This window comes from Podarcis tiliguerta, assembly GCF_965153285.1.
Source record: "Podarcis tiliguerta genome assembly, chromosome: 6".
Taxonomy (NCBI): Eukaryota; Metazoa; Chordata; class Lepidosauria; order Squamata; family Lacertidae; genus Podarcis; species Podarcis tiliguerta.
Genome location: NC_139539.1, coordinates 55,183,823 through 55,200,994, shown reverse-complemented (window position 1 = coordinate 55,200,994; position 17,172 = coordinate 55,183,823). Strand labels below are relative to the sequence as shown.

General features: G+C 41.9%; 2 protein-coding genes across 4 annotated transcripts; both read left to right on the top strand.

Annotated features, from left to right (window-relative positions):
* The first annotated feature begins 610 nt into the window (after nucleotides 1–610).
* MAGOH (mago homolog, exon junction complex subunit) lies at nucleotides 611–4,404 on the top strand. The gene is made up of 5 exons (XM_083448231.1): nucleotides 611–791; nucleotides 2,149–2,207; nucleotides 2,916–3,026; nucleotides 3,320–3,402; nucleotides 4,179–4,404. Exons 1-5 carry the CDS (start codon nucleotides 665–667, stop codon nucleotides 4,276–4,278), a joined length of 480 nt encoding a protein of 159 aa, XP_083304357.1. The 5' UTR covers nucleotides 611–664; the 3' UTR covers nucleotides 4,279–4,404.
* A 1,811-nt stretch (nucleotides 4,405–6,215) lies between these two features.
* On the top strand, nucleotides 6,216–16,705 carry CZIB (CXXC motif containing zinc binding protein). Of its 3 annotated transcripts, XM_083448254.1 has the most exons (8): nucleotides 6,219–6,417; nucleotides 6,516–6,599; nucleotides 7,975–8,031; nucleotides 8,810–8,891; nucleotides 10,758–10,789; nucleotides 12,031–12,108; nucleotides 14,256–14,321; nucleotides 15,324–16,705. In XM_083448254.1, the coding sequence occupies exons 1-8, from the start codon at nucleotides 6,412–6,414 to the stop codon at nucleotides 15,399–15,401; spliced, it is 483 nt and encodes a 160-aa protein (XP_083304380.1). In that variant the 5' UTR covers nucleotides 6,219–6,411; the 3' UTR covers nucleotides 15,402–16,705. The 3 variants fall into 3 exon arrangements, with proteins under 3 accessions (XP_083304381.1, XP_083304380.1, XP_083304382.1); XM_083448255.1 differs by lacking the exon at nucleotides 6,516–6,599 and having other exon boundaries at nucleotides 6,216–6,417; XM_083448256.1 differs by lacking the exon at nucleotides 6,516–6,599 and having other exon boundaries at nucleotides 6,219–6,449.
* The last annotated feature ends 467 nt before the right edge of the window (nucleotides 16,706–17,172 follow it).

Here is a 17,172-nt window from a genome sequence, read left to right as displayed (position 1 = left end):
AGCGTTGCTGGGTTTTACCGCAACGTTTATCCGTAAAAAGCGATCGGTAGAAGCATTTCTTCCAAGCGGAACCCCATTCATTATTTATAGCCCCCTTTGCTATAACTTTTCAGGGGGCGGAGGTGCAATTCACAAATGCAGCACGCTAAAATCCTGCTTTGAAATAATAATAATAATAATAATAATAATAATAATAATAATAATAGTAATAATAATAATAATAATTTGGTTTTTATCGCTGTTAATAACAATTCATCCCCCAAAAGATACAGAATTCCCATACCCTATTTTGCCCTGCAATAAACATGCAAAAGCGGGAAAAGAGCCCGGAAGCTAGGCAGCCTATATGAATCTAGACGTAAGTCTATACATCGGCCTGAGTCTAGTAGCTCCGCTCTACTTGACCCTCGTCATCACTATGGCGAAAGCCCTTTGCACTTCGCATTGGAAGTTAAAGCAGAGCATTTAAAGTCGGAAGTGAATATAGATATTGACAGAGATGGCGTTTGACTCTATAACTCTTCTATCTCTATGGTCTTTAAACCGCGCGATAAGGCCCGCGACAAGCAAAACCTTGATTCCTCCGTGTGCGCCTGCGCAACCCTGCCCTTCGGTGACGCACATTTCCCGCGCTCGCTTGCAAGGAGCTTCCCGTGCGCGGTGCATGCTGGTGTCTCGGCGGGCCGGTGGGGCATATGCGGCTATGGCGAGCGACTTCTATCTGCGTTATTACGTTGGGCACAAGGGGAAGTTCGGCCACGAGTTTCTCGAGTTCGAGTTCCGCCCTGACGGTGAGGCTCAGGGTTTCCGCTTGGGGAAGGCAAGAGAGGAGCTCCCCGGGGATACGAGGCCTGGCGGGAGGGAAGAAGGGGCCTGTCGCTTGAGGAGGGAGAAGAGACCCCCAGGGGGGTGGCTGGAGTGGAGGGAGGCGGGAAGGGGGTATTGCTCGTTGAGAAAAGGAAATGGGGTCGGGGGAATTTAGCCATTGCCCGAAGAGAGGAAGGTGGCTCCTGAGGAGACCTGCGTTTCAGTAACAAGAGGGGTTGGTTAGTGGCAGGCTGGCCTCTGTCCAGTATACGTGAAGGAGCGTCTCCGCCTCCATCGTCCAGCCCGGACACTGAGGTCCAGCGCCGAGGGCCTTCTGGTGGTTCCCTTGCTGCGAGAAGCCAAGTTACAGGGAACCAGGCAGAGGGCCTTCTCGGTTGTGGCACCTGCCCTGTGGAACGCCCTCCCACCAGATGTCAAAGAGATAAACAACTATCAGACTTTTAGATGACATCTGAAGGCAGCCCTGTAAATTATTATTATTATTATTATTATTATTATTATTATTATTATGTGAAACCCTCAGTGGGGTAAAGTATGTTACAGTTTTTGACGGAGGGTTTTTGAGAGCTGGCTTTTCCTGCCGGTGCAGGAGTGCTAGAATAAGATTCTTCAGAGAGCTTATGGTGAGAGGATCAAGGGAGAGGGAAATTGGAGAGGAAAGCATCTGCTCTGCTGTGAAGGCACTGAAAAGCTGAGCCTACACTCCCACCCCTTCCCTGTTGGTTGACAGAGGAGGGAGCAAGTCACTCCTTAAAGTGGTCCAGAACACTTCCCTTTGCAGGGTGCAAACTCTACTTGTGAGTACAGTGGTACCTCGGGTTACATACGCCTCAGGTTACATGCGCTTCAGGTTACAGACTCCGCTAACCCAGAAATATTACCTGGGGTTAAGAACTTTGCTTCAGGATGAGAACAGAAATCGTGTGGCAGCGGCAGCAGGAGGCCCCATTAGCAAAAGTGGTGCTTCAGGTTAAGAACAGTTTCAGGTTAAGAATGGACCTCCGGAACGAATTAAGTTCTTAACCCGAGGTACGACTGTAATGGTCTTTGTGAGCCTGCAGAACTTGGGTGTATCTAGGGTGTGTGGGTGTGTGGATGCTGAACAGAAAGGGGCTCAGAAACCAGGTGTTTTTAAGTCACTGGGCAACAGTTATCTCCCTGGCCTGACTTTCAACCCATTGCCTTCTTTAGCCCCTTCAAGACTTTGCAGGCACAAGTTAAAGGGAAAAATGTGAATTAAATTAAGCCCAAGTTCTGTATTGCTTTGCTTTGCTACTTTGTGTAGTGTAGTGTTAAATGTCATATTATCTCTTTCAACAGGGAAACTGAGATATGCAAACAACAGCAATTATAAAAATGATGTCATGATCAGAAAAGAAGTAAGTTGACTGTGTTTAAATAATTTATAGAATTTTTGTGTCCTACAGCGTGAGTTCTCTGAGTACCTCACAACACAAATTAAAATATAAATGTAATATAAAATATAAGTGTTAAAATCTAATTAATGCATATTTAATTTAATTTTTGTTAATTTAGTTAATAAAAACAAATTATGCAGGTGGAAAAATCTTGACACCTCTTGTATTTTATCTGTATTTTTGTGATTTAGAGTGACCAGTGGATGTCTTGAGTTTATATAACTGTGTATTCAAGGCAAGCCATTAAATTTGCCTGTTATTGTCTTTTACTACATATCTAATGTTCCCCTTTTAGCTGTATTATTGAAACTTGGACTCAAAATATTAAATTGTAGCTAGTAGAATTTAGCTTTTTGTTTCTCTACACATCTTAAGTGTATGTAGTAATTGGATAGTAAAAATCTGCAAACTACAAAAAATGTCATAAATAATCTTTGTCTGTATCTCAAAAGTTACATCTAGTATTCACTCTATAAATTTGTTGGCAGATGTTTTGCCCAATATATGCTGAGCTCATTCCAGTGGATATCAAAGCATGTACTTAGTTATTGATCAAAATAAATTGATACACATACTTCAACAAGAAGGTAGTAGGCAAACGACACACACTTATTTCTGTACTAGACTTTATTTTAAAGTTAAAATGCTACTATTTCCATGCTGCTCTAGGCCTACGTACACAAAAGTGTGATGGAAGAGCTAAAGAGGATAATCGATGACAGTGAAATCACGAAAGAAGATGATGCATTATGGCCGCCTCCTGACAGAGTTGGCCGGCAGGTTAGCAAATTCACGGCTTCCCATATAAATATTTTAAGTTGACAGGTGTACAGCAGTTAATGTGTACACTTGCAGCTGCTATTTCTGTAAACAGATGGGTAGAAATCTTATATCTATTTCTAGTGAACAGAATATCTTGTTGGAGTAGATCTTGAAAAATATCTGGGGAAAAGTTATTGGAGGTGGGAACGAGGCATCCATATCGCCTCTCTCCCTCTCTGGGTCGGTGTGAAATGGTCATTTTATTATTGATCTTCAAACAGTGCTCTGAAATGATTTTTTTCTTTTTCCAGGAGCTTGAAATTGTAATTGGTGATGAACACATCTCTTTTACCACATCAAAAATTGGTTCTCTTATTGATGTAAATCAGTCCAAGTAAGTGCTCTTTGACCAGCTGCTACAACCCTTGTAGTGCTCTTTTTGAAGACTATTCACTAAGCTAGTTTTGTTAGCAGATTGGGAAGAAAGTGAAGCAGAAGCAGTGCAGCTCTGTCCAGTTGTCTTGCTTAAGATGCCTCTATAAATGCTGTACCATGCATTTGTGGCCAAGCTGGAAATACAGTTATTACATTGATTTTAAGTAATAATAATTTAGCAAACCTGAAGAACAGCATATAGAATTTGTCTCAGCTGTGGCATTGCATTATTTCCTCACTCATTTAACTGATTCTACCCTGAGGACAAACAGAACCTTTCATAAACGCCCTACTAAAGCCATCTGGTTTATCCCCAGCTGCTAAAAGCCAGCCAAATAAATCTTGCAGTACAGTGGTACCTCAGTTTAAGAACAGCTCTGCTTACGAACAGTTTGGTTTATGAACTCCGCAAAACTGGAAGTAGTGTCCCGGTTTGTGAACTTTACCTCGGTCTAAGAACGGAAGCCGAACGGTGGAAGGACACCGGCGGCGGGAGGCCTCATTAGGGAAAGCACACCTCGGTGTAAGAATGGTTTCAGTTTAAGAACAGACTTCCAGAATGGATTAAGTTCGTAAGCTGAGGTACCACTGTACTACCAAAAGATGCTTGGATTTTGATAAGTGACTAGGGGTATTCTCATACTGAGTTCCTGAAACAGAGTAATGATTATGAGTTGGTCACATACTATTTTAAAAAATATTTTATTTCTATTTGTTTTTCCTTTTGCACTTCAGGGATCCAGAAGGTCTAAGAGTGTTTTACTACCTTGTCCAGGACCTCAAGTGTCTCGTCTTCAGTCTCATTGGATTACACTTCAAGATTAAGCCAATTTAAATTGTATGGATTTAAATTTGTACTGTAAAGTTTCTTTCGGTGGGGTCACTTTCCATTCCTTATCTCTCATTGGTTTTATGTGTGTCAGATTTTTTACAGAGTGAATTTAATAAATGCTAAAAAGCTTTTTTCCCCTTTTTATTTAAAATGTGTTTGTTATCGAGACTAAACTTTTGGGAAAGCATTAAGATTTTTTTAAAAGTATGTCTGGCTTAATTTCTGCTGGGAAGGGAAGAGGAGGGTCAGCAACACAACAATATGGACATTTTTATGTATCTGTTGACACCTCCCTTTTTAGTGAGGTTTTAATGAGGATTAGATATTTGATATTCCTGTGCAGTATTGAGGCTGATTCTCGGATGCCAGCACCATTAATACATGGAAGAGCTGTTTCATACATTGCAATGAATGTGTCTACTTGCTTTGAAACATTACAGCTGAGAGTAGAATCCCTTCTCCAGAGTTCCAGAAAAGTGAAAAAAGAAGAAATTTGCAGGGATTGGATAACAATCTCCACTAAAAGATTGTTGAAAGAAGGTGTTTCTTAGGTGCCAAAGGAAAATAGATATGAAACTTGTCTGATACATAACAGGAGCGATGAGCAGTGAAGTCGTCAAGTTTGCTGCTGAAACCAAATTGCTTTGGTATCAGGGTGGTTAAAAAAATAATGGGTTGCAGAGAGCTCCAGAAGAATCTCTCCAAATTTGGCAAATGGACAGTTAAATGGCAAGTGCAATTCAGTGTAAGCAAGTGTTACACACTGGGGCAAAAGAAATGATTTTGCATATATGCCCATGGACTCTGAAGTGGTGGTTTCTGACCAGGAACAAGACCTTGTCATTGTAGTGGATATCTCAAAGATGTCAACCCAGTGTACATACAGCAGCTGTGAAAAAGGTGAATACTGTGATAGGAATCATTAGCAGGAGGACTCAAAATAAAACGGCTGTACCAGCCTTGGGTGCAAGTGCCCTTGGACTGTGTTACCTATGTTTTAAAAACCACCCTCTCCCTTTCGAAACTAACAAAAATGGCACAAGTATTGTTAGGGAAGTGGGACTCGGGGGATACTGTACACCATGCAAAACATGTCTGCAACACTTCTGCCCACATTGTACTCATTGCAATGGCAGCACTAGCTGGGGAATGCACTTTTTCCGAGACTATTATATCTGAAGGGCTAGGAAAGGAAGGTGTGATTTTCTGTACGAGCAGGGTAGCTAGGTCTACAGTATTTTAAGCTGGAAATCTTTTATCATAACTGGCTAAATCCTAATATCCTGAATCGTTAGTATGTTGCTGTAAAAAAAAAAGCCTAATTGAGAAAGCGAGTATGCCTAAGAGTTGTAGCGCTATGCAACCACTTGGTAAAGCAAACCGATAATTTATGAGGAACACTGCTAATGTTTGTGTAGATTATAAAACATCAAAAAGTATTCGCTCATTTGCAGACTATTTTCTAGGGGTTTTTTATTGTTTGATAAGAATGCACATCCATCCTCCACCTCAAAAATTGCAAAACTAAAAACAAGAGTTGAATCTTACAGGGAAATGGACTGCAGAGTGAGGGTTGTTTTACAAAAAATAAAAAGTGCTGCAAATGTAACTACAGGTGACACTCAATTTATGCTGGGATTCTTCCAAGGATAGCGCCTAAAGCCAGAATCGCTATAGTCAAAATACTTTGGGTTCAGTGGTGTGTGGTGTGAAGGCAAGTGCTTTTAAAACAAGAGGCATTTTCTTGTTTAAACTCTGGGTGGCTATCTATCGCTGGCATGTAATCCACCTCACGCAGTATTGAATCTCAAGCACCTCATCCTTGTTTCCTGGACGACGCCTCAGGATAGGCTGGCTAATGGATCGACTATCTAGTTTAGCTGAGAGGCAGCCATCTTGAGTAAGGGCAAGTTCCAGCTTCGGCGCCGCTTACAGACGAATAGGGCTGGGCAACACGGGAGGCGCAAGAAAACGGCAATGTATCAAGTCTCGCGAGGCTTGATTCGCAGCGGCCCCGCCCTCTGAGAGACGCTGGGTCTCTGCGAAGCCCCTGCAGCTTCCGTGTGATCCTGCAAGTGTTTGGGAAGGAAAGCAGGCTCGCTCGCCTCCGAGGCTTTCCTCTGGCCACCTGAAGCCATGGGGGTAAGAGAAAGCTTCACCTGTGCAAAGACGACGTGAGTTGGGGCTGGGGCAGGGAATGCCTCGAGTACATGAGCTGACACGGTGACTTCTCTTTGCAGAAGATCGGGCTGCAGCTCAAAGCCACTCTGGAAAATATTACAAATCTCCGGCCGGTGGGGGAGGATTTCCGATGGTATTTGAAGGTAGGGCCTTCGACGGATGTTACCTGGGCACGCTATACACACACACACACACGCAAACGCTCCATGCACTTGGTTTGCAATGACAATATTTCCTGTATTGCTATTAACGTGCACGTCGATGTTGTTAGCTGGCCGAAGGATTTCTTCTTCGTTTATACGAAGCATTAAAACCGCATTAAATTTAGCAGTGTTAAAAGTGGCAGGGAATGTTATTACATGACCTAAGCCTTCAGTTAGTGGGATTTGCTAGCTCTTGGTACATTGTAAGTCTTTGCAGAGTGCCTTTCTCTCCTCACTAACCACAACCAATATCCCATACATCTGGTATTGAAGGTAAAGGGACCCCTGACCATTAGGTCCAGTCGTTGCGGCGCCCATCTCGCTTTATTGGCCGAGGGAGCCGGTGTTTGTCCACAGACAGCTTCCAGGCCATGTGGCCAGCATGACTAAGCCGCTTCTGGCGAACCAGAGCAGTGCACAGAAACTCCGTTTACCTTCCCGCCAGAGCGGTACCTATTAATCTATTTGCACTGGCATGCTTTCGAACTGCTAGGTTGGCAGGAGCAGGGACCGAGCAACAGGAGCTCACCCCGTTGCGGGGATTCGAACCGCCGACCTTCTGATCAGGGATCATTTTATTAAATCAGTGGATATTGTTTCATAGCTTGCCTTGAGCCCCGACACTACAAATGCTGCTATAGACATTTTTCCCCTACAATTTGTCACCATTGCATTGTGTACTATGTTCATCTCTCTGGTTCTCTTTTGCCATCTTGTTGCTCTTTGTTAGCATTTCTGCCATGCAGTTGGCAACTGGCATGCTTTCAAATGAATATGCAAGCAATGCACTCTCATGCTGCCCCACCACACCTATGGGTCCTGTGCACTTACTGTTGGAAACTCAATGGGATTTGTTTCTGGATAATCATACCTATGATTTGTTGTCTGATATATAAATATTGTAGTCATGATTATAGTGAAAGTGCACACTGACAGGTTTGTACCTATTTAGGCTGCAGCAAATGCAGTTGTATGTCATTTCTGCAACGTAAGGATGGAAATTCCATCCTTGTGCACCATAATAGCACATTTCCCTTATATAATTCATTCTAGGAAGCCTCTCAAATCTGTGAGACTGCTTTTATGCTATATCTGGGGCTAATTTCCGACCATATGAAAATTGTTGGTTTAAGTTGTTGTGGTGTTTAAGTTGTTGTGGTCTTCTTTTTCATGGCAGTGCTACTTCTGCGATTTGTGTCCATTACATACCTTTGTTTTTGAATCTTAACAAAATTATTATTTTTTGTTTACCTGTTCTGCTGTTGACTCCTCTAAGTGTCTCATTGTTTGCGTCTGGTTTTCTTTTCTTTTTCAGTTGAAGTGTGGAAACTGTGCTGAGGTTTCAGAAAAATGGCAATATCTACGATTAATGGTAGGCCTCAGAACTACAACACAAGCATGCTGAGTTATCCGTTTGTTGTCTGTGTGACATACACAGATCTATATTTGACTCAAATGATGCTGGAAAATGATAGTTACTTCTGGAAAAGTGATTATATATAAATCTTCCTCGGTGGCAAATCAACAAGTCTGAACAAACAGATTCAGCCTGAATCTAGAAGGAGCCCTTGGGAGGTGTGATCTTCATAAATATAAAAAATGTATAATTGTTACCCATTTATATAAGATGGTATCTAACACTACAGCTCCATTGTAGCAATGGATTTGCATGTGTGCAACAGAGCTTTCTCTTCCTTTCTTGCCCCTCCAGCTTCAGTCTGCTCCAGAGTAGATCTTTGGAGCACACAAGGATGAGGGGAAATAGAAAACCAGCTGATGCTGTGGAAGCCAACTGGCACAGCATTCTATATATCCCATAGCTTATATGTTCAAAAAATCTCCTGCAAATTAACTACATGCATATGGAAGCTTAACATCCCTTCCAACACACAGGGAAATGGACTTTTGTTATATGTACAAGGTGGACTGGAGTTCAAACAAACAAACAAACAAACATCAATGGGTAATTTTTTTAGGCATTTTCTCAGGTAACTGCAGGTGTTTTAGACTACAGTTCCATCAGCCTTAGCCAACACTTTACAGGATTAGGATTAGCCGTTATTGGTGGGGAAAATAACTTTGTTTCCTGATGTCTCCTCTCTAAACTGTGAATGCCTTGATGTTGATGCCTCCCTTTGACATTTTTTTAGGACAGCCACCCTCTCAAAGGGGGCAGGGGAAGTGCCACAATGGTGCAGAAATGCAAACTGTGCTCCCGAGAAAACTCCATAGGTAAGCCTATTCATGCACCTCCATGCCTTTGGCATGAAGGCACAAAGAAGCCGAAAACTTGATTCTCTGCAGGCTGTGGGACCTAGTTAGATTTTCAAAATGGAGGGCAGAATATACTAAATTAGAGGGATATCTTCTAAGAAAATACAATTGGGGGGGGGTGTAATATTCCCCCAAAGCCAGGGACTATTGAGTACGATCTTTCCAAGCTTTATTCCAAGCTGGAACAAGTGGCATTCAATTTTTGCTAACCTTATAAGGATTTTCACTTCTGTTGTATAGTGTCACTATTAAAACCATCCTTACCATACAGCCTCTGCCTCCAGCATTGCTGGTTCCATTTGCTTTATGCTGTATTTGAGCCTAGTTGTCTATTCTTCCCTTGTTCCTATTTTTGAATGCACTTCTATTCCGCCTCGCTCCTCAACCCCTTTCAAGTGGACTTCTATTATTATCAACATTTTCTCACAGACATTGCAGTATTGCCATGCTACAAGCACAATTGTATGACATCCAAGGGGCAAAGGGGAAGTAGGTAAGAAATGCTGTCTCATAAGGACACCGTGTGCAGCCTGTGGAAAACAGCCAGACCCAGTTTGTGTCATTCCCATCCACACACATTTTTTTTGTACCCTGACAAGCTAAAGTCCCATGAAGTTTGCCTAGTTCTGACAGGCAGCCACGTTAAGGGGCGCAGGGCATGCCAGCAGTGATGTTTGCAGTACAGATAGTAAACGCTTAGTTAAATGCTGAAGGAGCGTGTAATTGGAACTGACAATAAACAGCAAATGACTGCAAGGCCCAAGTGACTAAGTGCTGCACAGCTAAACAGGACTTAACTGTTTGGCATGATAATGCTCAGCATTAGTTCCAGTGCAGGTCTTTTTGTGCAATTCTATATATGTCTACTTAGAAGTGAGTTCCATAGGGCTTGCTCCTAGGTAAGTATGTATAGGATTGCAGCCTTTACCCCCATGTATTCGTTCACATTCTATTTTTAAATGGGCCAAATGTGAAGTAGCTAAGCGGTTTTGTTTGTTTTTATGTGTATACAGTGGTACCTTGATTTACTAACTTAATCCGTCCCGGAAGTCCATTCTTAAACCAAAGCATTCTTAAACCAAGGCATGCTTTCCCATAGCAGCGGGGGACTCAATTTACAAATGGAACACACTCAACAGGAAGCAGAACATGTTCTGCTTCCAAGGCAAAGTTCACAAACCGAAACAACTATGTATGGGTTTGCAGCTTTCTTAATTGTTGTTCATAAACTAAGCTGTTCTTAAACCAAGCTACCACTGTGTGTATATATATATATGTATATTTATGTGTGTGTGTGTATATATATAAATAAATATATATATATTCCAATGATTTTATTTCCCATTTAAACTAAGATTTATAAGCATCCTGCCAAACTGTTGCCATTTTTTTCCTCCCTTAGGAAGCTTGCCATTCTTGGAAAGGGAGAGCCAACAGAACAAACCAATTGTATCTCCCCCGATGCCGGGCTAGGAAGTGGTGGTGGATTGAGCAGAGGAGCCCCTCCACTCTGCTTTACTAGCTAAAAAAACTTCTATAGTTACAGGGTATGTGGGCATCCTCACTGGCAGGAGGGGGAATTAGGATCACACTGTAGATGGCTCAGGTTGCAGTCTTAAACTCGCTTTGCAGAATTCAGTAGAACTTACTTGGTTAGGAGTACACAGCTACACGTCATCTACTTTTTCTCCTTTCCTGGATTTATAAGTGGAGACATCTGGTTTTCAAAACTGGTCGATACCAAAGGAAATGATGCACACAATGTGATTTCCACTGTTCTTTCATAGATGTGCTTCATTGCTATGTATTTTCCACTTCTTTCAGATATCTTAAGTCATACAATGAAGCCTTACAATGTAAGTTTTGTTGTATTTTTGTTATTGTGGATGTGGTATACTGGTCTTCTTGGGCTTGATCCACATAGCCACAGTTTTGAATGACTCTCTGCATGTGGCTAGTACTATAAATGGGATATAAACACAAGTACCTGGATTTACATATGGGTATACATTCATGTTTGTATTATGATTCCCCATTGTAAACCTCCCATTGAGAGCCAGTGTGGTGTAGTGGTTAAGAGCTGTAGACTCGTAATCTGGGGAACCGGGTTCGCTTCTCCGCTCCTCCACATGCAGCTGCTGGGTGACCTTGGGCCAGTCACACTTCTCTGAAGTCTCTCAGCCCCACTCACCTCACAGAGTGTTTGTTGTAGGGGAGGAAGGGAAAGGAGAATGTTAGCCGCTTTGAGACTCCTTCAGGTAGTGATAAAGCAGGATATCAAATCCAAACTCTTCTTCTTCTTCTTCTTCTCCCTGACAATTTTGTTGGAGCTCAGCCTATAGAGAACCAAGCAAATTATGATGGATACTAATTATTCATATTGTGTTGATATTCTGTCTGCACATGGAAAGCTGGGTGGCGGATGTGTTCTTGTTTTCCATGTGTAGTGAGATCCCCTTAGATTCTGCAGTGTGAGGAAGGCAATTGGGCAGATTAATTTAGTCTTCAATCCTAGAAACACTTACCTGGAAATAAGTTCCATTGAACTTGGAACTTCCTTCTGAGTAGCTATGCCTACAATTGCATTGTGGGCGATTCAATCACAGGACCTTCCCAAATGTTTGTATTTTTGCCACTCTAGGATAGAGAGGGGAAATATTTGTGCTGCTTTACATGAAAGCATTATTTGAGCATGCAGAACCCTACAGAAATGTAGTGATACATTCTGAGGATATTTCAAATCCATTGGATAGGAAGATGTAACCTATTTTTATTCATTTGTCCTACTCAATGCATGCTTGATTCAACAGATATTTGATTGTTGATTATTTCGCTACAGCCTGTAGCTTAAAATGAGCTTTGGTGTTCAAGGTAGAATGTACATTTTCTTTTACCTGTTTGAATAACACTTGAATGTTTGCTTTTCTACTTTTCCTGGGAGGTTGAAACTATTCATGGAGACCAACAAAAGTTCCTGAGTAACTTTTTAGTGTTAGAATCATTGCATTATTTTGTATCTTTATGGGATATGATAACTTTGGAAATTTTGTGTTCTGCCTATTTTTATTCCTCTGATGTTACTTTGGCTTCATCCTAGGCTGAAGACAATGAGACATTTAAGACCATAGTGGAGTTTGAGTGCCGTGGCCTTGAACCAGTGGACTTTCAACCACAGGCAAGTTCTCATGAATGTTCTGCTGAACATGAACCCTGAATTATAATTCAACTTGCTTTTCAGTAAATAGTACCTTTGGGACCTAGTAACACAGCCAGGAGGCAAGAGGCAGATGGTGATTTCCTAGACATGTATTTCTTGATAAAGTGGCATGTGCAGTAGGTACATTTACAAGCTATTGGGCAGGATTCCACCAACAGTGGAAGCTCACGCAAGGACTTCTGCTAGCGCAACAGGACTCCCCCCCCCCCCTCGCTGCCAATGGAGAGGCTTGAGGAATCCCCGGGACAGAGTGGAGGGGGGGGGAGGGGGCAGATTGTTCAGTTAGGCAAGCATAAATGCTTCTGCTGATGGAGCAAACTGCTTAGTGCTTCCTTGAATTCCTCCCAGTACAGTATATTCTGAAAATCCTGAAATTATGCGGCACCCAAAATCCTACGAATTTTCAGCACGCAGCAGGTGGTAGGAAATTCTGAGACTGGATAAGGGAGAATCAGCACAGGAGACTCCACATGTTCATGTAGACATAAGTTCTAGTTTTATATCTGCACATGCCACAAACCTTGCAGGGTCAATGGCCCTGAATTTTTCCTTTTGTCCAAAGGCAGCCTGCTTAAAAAAATGGATAAAGTACTGTATATTGCAGAGGGAGGTGGTGTAGTCATTTTATTAGCATCTACCAGGAAACAAGGAGTCTGGGTATTGGGAATTATACATTAAATTATTTACATTGATCATTGCTATTTCCTCTAATATGTTTGAATGCTGCTGCTTCCTTTAACAGCCAGCAGGGGGCAGCTGGACCATTCAAGACACTCTAGCAAAAATTTCAGTTCTCTACTAAACAAAATACTGTGTTTGGATCTCTTTATAAAATCTTACATAATACAAAGACTTAAGACTTCTTGTAGCACAGAGCATCTTTACGCAATAAACACTTAAGTTGTGCTGCAGTAAATCTGTTAGGGCTGAATCCAGTGCTAGTTAGACTAAGTTAGATTCATCCTTGTCAGGATGAGCAAAACTTAGTTGGATGTGGGATTTAGACTTCAAGGTGCCACAAGAGTCTACTTTTTGATGCGACAGATCAACAGGTAGCCTTCCAGGGTTTCAGCATGGAGTCTTTTCAAAGCCTTCCCTAGACATGCCAGGAAATAGTAATAATAATAATAATATTTATTATTTATACCCCGCCCATCTGGCTGAGCTTCCCCAGCCACTCTGGGCGGCTCCCAATCAAGTGTTAAATACAATACAGCATTAAATATTAAAAACTTCCCTAAACAGGGCTGCCTTCAGATGTCTTTTAAAGATAGGATAGCTGCTTATTTCCTTCACATCTGAAGGGAGGGTGTTCCACAGGGTGGGTGCCACTACCGAGAAGGCCCTCTGTCTGGTTCTCTGTAACCTTGCTTCTGGCAATAAGGGAACCGCCAGAAGGCCCTCGGCGCTGGATCACAGTGTCCGGGCTGAACGATGGGGGTGGAGACGCTCCTTCAGGTATACAGGTCTGAGGCCATTTAGGGCTTTAAAGGTCAGCACCAACACATTGAACTGTGCTTGGAAACTTACTGGGAGCCAATGCAGATCTCTCAGGACCGGTGTTATGTGGTCCCGGCGGCCACTCCATCATCAGTCTAGCTGCTGCATTCTGGATTAATTGCAGTTTCCGGGTCACCTTCAAAGGTAGCCCCACGTAGAGTGCATTGCAGTAGTCCAAGCGGGAGATAACTAGAGCATGCACCACTCTGGCGAGACAGTCTGCGGGCAGGTAGGGTCTTAGCCTTCGTACCAGGTGGAGCTGGTAGACAGCCGCCCTGGACACAGAATTAACCTGCGCCTCCATGGACAGCTGTGAGTCCAAAATGACTCCCAGGCTGCACACCTGGTTCTTCAGGGGCTACCTTCATGCAACACAGCTGCTGAACCAATGAGCAATGGTCCTTCCCACACAGCTGTCCCCATGGATGGCATCTCAGCTGTGTTTCCAAGTATTCAGATCTAGTGCAGGAATGTATAGTTCTATATAGATCTATAGAGTTATGTATAGATCCCCTTTTGTCACACAGGAGAGTTCCTCTGTTGTTTCTTTCCACCTGTATTGTTCCCCATAAAGCTGTGTTCTAAAGAGATTTCTATGTTTATAGGCTGGGTTTTCTGCAGAAGGCGCAGAATCTGGCACACGTTTTGATGACATCAACTTGTTGGAAAAGGTACTGTCTCTGAAAAAAAAATCTATTAAAATAACCTCACCTGCCCCTCTACCCACCCAAACAGACTTTTCAAACTTTTCCGTTTGAAAAGTTAGCCCCGCATCCTTATATTAAATGTATCCACCACTTTATAAAGTTTTTGGGGCCGGAAGAGGTTATCCTGCTTGCTTCGTGCTAAACAGGGGAGGGCTCTCAAGTAAAGGCAGGGTGACTTTGAATCTAGCCTCTCATCTGACAAGTTCTAGGTGGCAATCTTTCTTCTTTGGGCTTTGTGGTTCTCGATATTCCTTTTACCTTCTTGCAGCCAAACTAGATGTAATGTTAACGGAAATAAAGGGCATATTTTAATTACAGAAATAGCAGCCAGAATGATAACAGGGCAGCCTCAAGATTTCTGGCAAGGGGGGTGTGAGCTCTTTCTCAATCACAGTATCAGCAAGAATACCTTTCCAACACTGCTATTTATGTACCAAATAAAGATCCCATGGGAGCGGCATGCAAAGCTCCAGAGAAACTCCAACCTTGTGGTAGTATAATGTAGGGACAGGTGCAGCCCCGGGGTATTTAATATATGCAAAAATACAAGTCCCGGGAATACAAATTCAGATTGACTTCACTGTTGTTCTCTATGGTGTTAGATGGTGTCAGATAAACTCTTGGAAAACTCAGGCTAGCAAATCTTCACTCATAGCCTTCCTCAGCTGTGAGCGGCAGTGTCTGGATCAGCTCCATTTCTTGGCACAAAGATCAGTCTGTCTGGTGACCCACCAATAGCTCAACCAATTTAATCCTTTCAACCAGGGGAGATGGCAAGCCTGTCTATTAGTAAGACTGTGGACTTCACACACAGAAAATCTGGTTCCTTATGCTAAAGATGTTCAACTTGAAGCTAATTTTTTTTAAAAATACTAGGGTTTCAAGGAAGTTCATAATGTGCCTGAAATTCAGGCTGGACTCCTAAGCAGAGAATTCTAAAATTGTAATGTGTATTTAACTTCACAGGACTGGAATGACTACGATGAAAAAATAAAGGAATCTGTTGGCATCTATGAAGTGACACATAGGTTTGTCAAATGTTGAAGCTTTTGTTTTGTGTGGGATCATTTTCTACGTGGCCATGTTTAAATTGTGTTTACAGAACCTAGAATAAAAGTCTTATACTTTCTGCAGGATTTATTTTTCAACACTTGTGGGCTTAGCTTTTTTATTATACCAAACTCTAAAGAATAAATGCAAATAAGAATAATTTATGCAGAAAAATATACTAGTTTTTATCATGCTTACAGTTAGGTTAATGCTGGGATTGCCTCTTCAAAGAATTTGATTGTTTATTCATTTAAGGCCCAAGAGCTTTCATAGGAGGGTGGGAAAGATGCTTGCTCACCTATTGTAATAACTATTATTGCCATTAAAGTTCTTGGCTTCTCTCACATTTATGCATAATTGCAAGTGCCTTCTAGGTAGAAATGTATTTTGAAATCTTAAGAAGCTATTGGATATATCTAATTAGATTTCCAAGGTTAGCTGACTAAACAGTCTTAATTAATAATAAAATTCTATATTGTTGAGGTGCAGCCCCAGGCCTTCTAGAGGGGCTTTTGAAGTGAGAGACTGTAGAAGGGAGGGGAAGATGGGAAAGTTGAAGTTCATGCAAGTAATATTATCCAGGCCAGCATTTTTAAGACTGTTTATTATAATAAAAGTACATTCTGCAACCATCTGAATATTTGATGGAAGATTGCTAACAGTTCACATTTGAGTTTCACATTAAAACTTCTGAAGCAAAATGGTTTCCAACAAAGGCACATTTTAGATTAACATTCTGCTTGATCAACAAAAGTAAGGCAGCTGTTTTTTTAAAATACATATATTTCATGTGCATGTATTTAATTCTTACATGGGAACGTTTAGGGCTGAAACTCAGTTCCGGCACCTGTCAGGTGGGTGCCATTTGCCATTACAGTGGTACCTCGGGTTACATACGCTTCAGGTTACAGACTCCGCTAACCCAGAAATAGTGCTTCAAGTTAAGAACTTTGCTTCAGGATGAGAACAGAAATCGTGCTCTGGTGGCGCGGCAGCAGCAGGAGGCCCCATTAGCTAAAGTGGTGCTTCAGGTTAAGAACAGTTTCAGGTTAAGAACGGACTTCCGGAACGAATTAAGTACTTAACCCGAGGTACCACTGTATACAGTAAAAGGATAAGGAAGGTGTTCATGGTGAGTTCTGGCACCTCTTTTTCTAGAAAAATAGCACTGATATCATCGAGCCTGAGAGTATTCCAGTGTAGTTAACTAGCAGAATCAAGGAAGCTGTTAGAGGTAAGAAGTTTCTGAAAATGGAAGCCTTGTTCAAATGAACAGAAGAAACATAAAATTGGGGGGGGGGGGAGAGAGAAATGCAAGCAGACAATGGGGAATTTTAAAAAGAAGCATGCCATCCCAGCAAAGATTGACAAAACAATTATTTAAATACATTAGAAGCAACAACAACAACAAAAAGACTAGGGAGGCAGCTAACCTGTTAAGAGAAGGGAAGAAAAAGAGATTACAGGAAGCTGAGTTAATTCTTTGCATCTGTATTCACTGTTGAAGATGGAGGGCAGATCCCTGAGTCTGAACTAACATACCATTTTAGAGATCATTAGGAAAGGGACTGAAAAGAAATCGGCCGATGACATGATGCCATTATACAAATCTATGGTGTAACCACACTTCAAATACACTTCTGGTCATCAGTGCACCTCAAAAAGAATGTAGAGCTGGAAAAAGTTCAGAAAAGAGCAACAAAGATTTATCAATTGGGCTGGAACAACCCACTTATTAGGAAATGTGACAACATTTGGAGCTTTT

Excerpts from the sequence above, each read along its gene's own strand:
- CZIB (XM_083448254.1), top strand. Across the intron at positions 8,032-8,809 it reads GGCAATATCTACGATTAATG|GACAGCCACCCTCTCAAAGG; the intron begins GTAGGCCTCAGA and ends ACATTTTTTTAG. Across the intron at positions 14,322-15,323 it reads ACATCAACTTGTTGGAAAAG|GACTGGAATGACTACGATGA; the intron begins GTACTGTCTCTG and ends TTAACTTCACAG.
- MAGOH (XM_083448231.1), top strand. The coding sequence starts at position 665 with ATGCTGGTGTCTCGGCGGGCCGGTGGGGCATATGCGGCTATGGCGAGC. Across the intron at positions 792-2,148 it reads GTTCGAGTTCCGCCCTGACG|GGAAACTGAGATATGCAAAC; the intron begins GTGAGGCTCAGG and ends CTCTTTCAACAG. Across the intron at positions 2,208-2,915 it reads ATGTCATGATCAGAAAAGAA|GCCTACGTACACAAAAGTGT; the intron begins GTAAGTTGACTG and ends ATGCTGCTCTAG.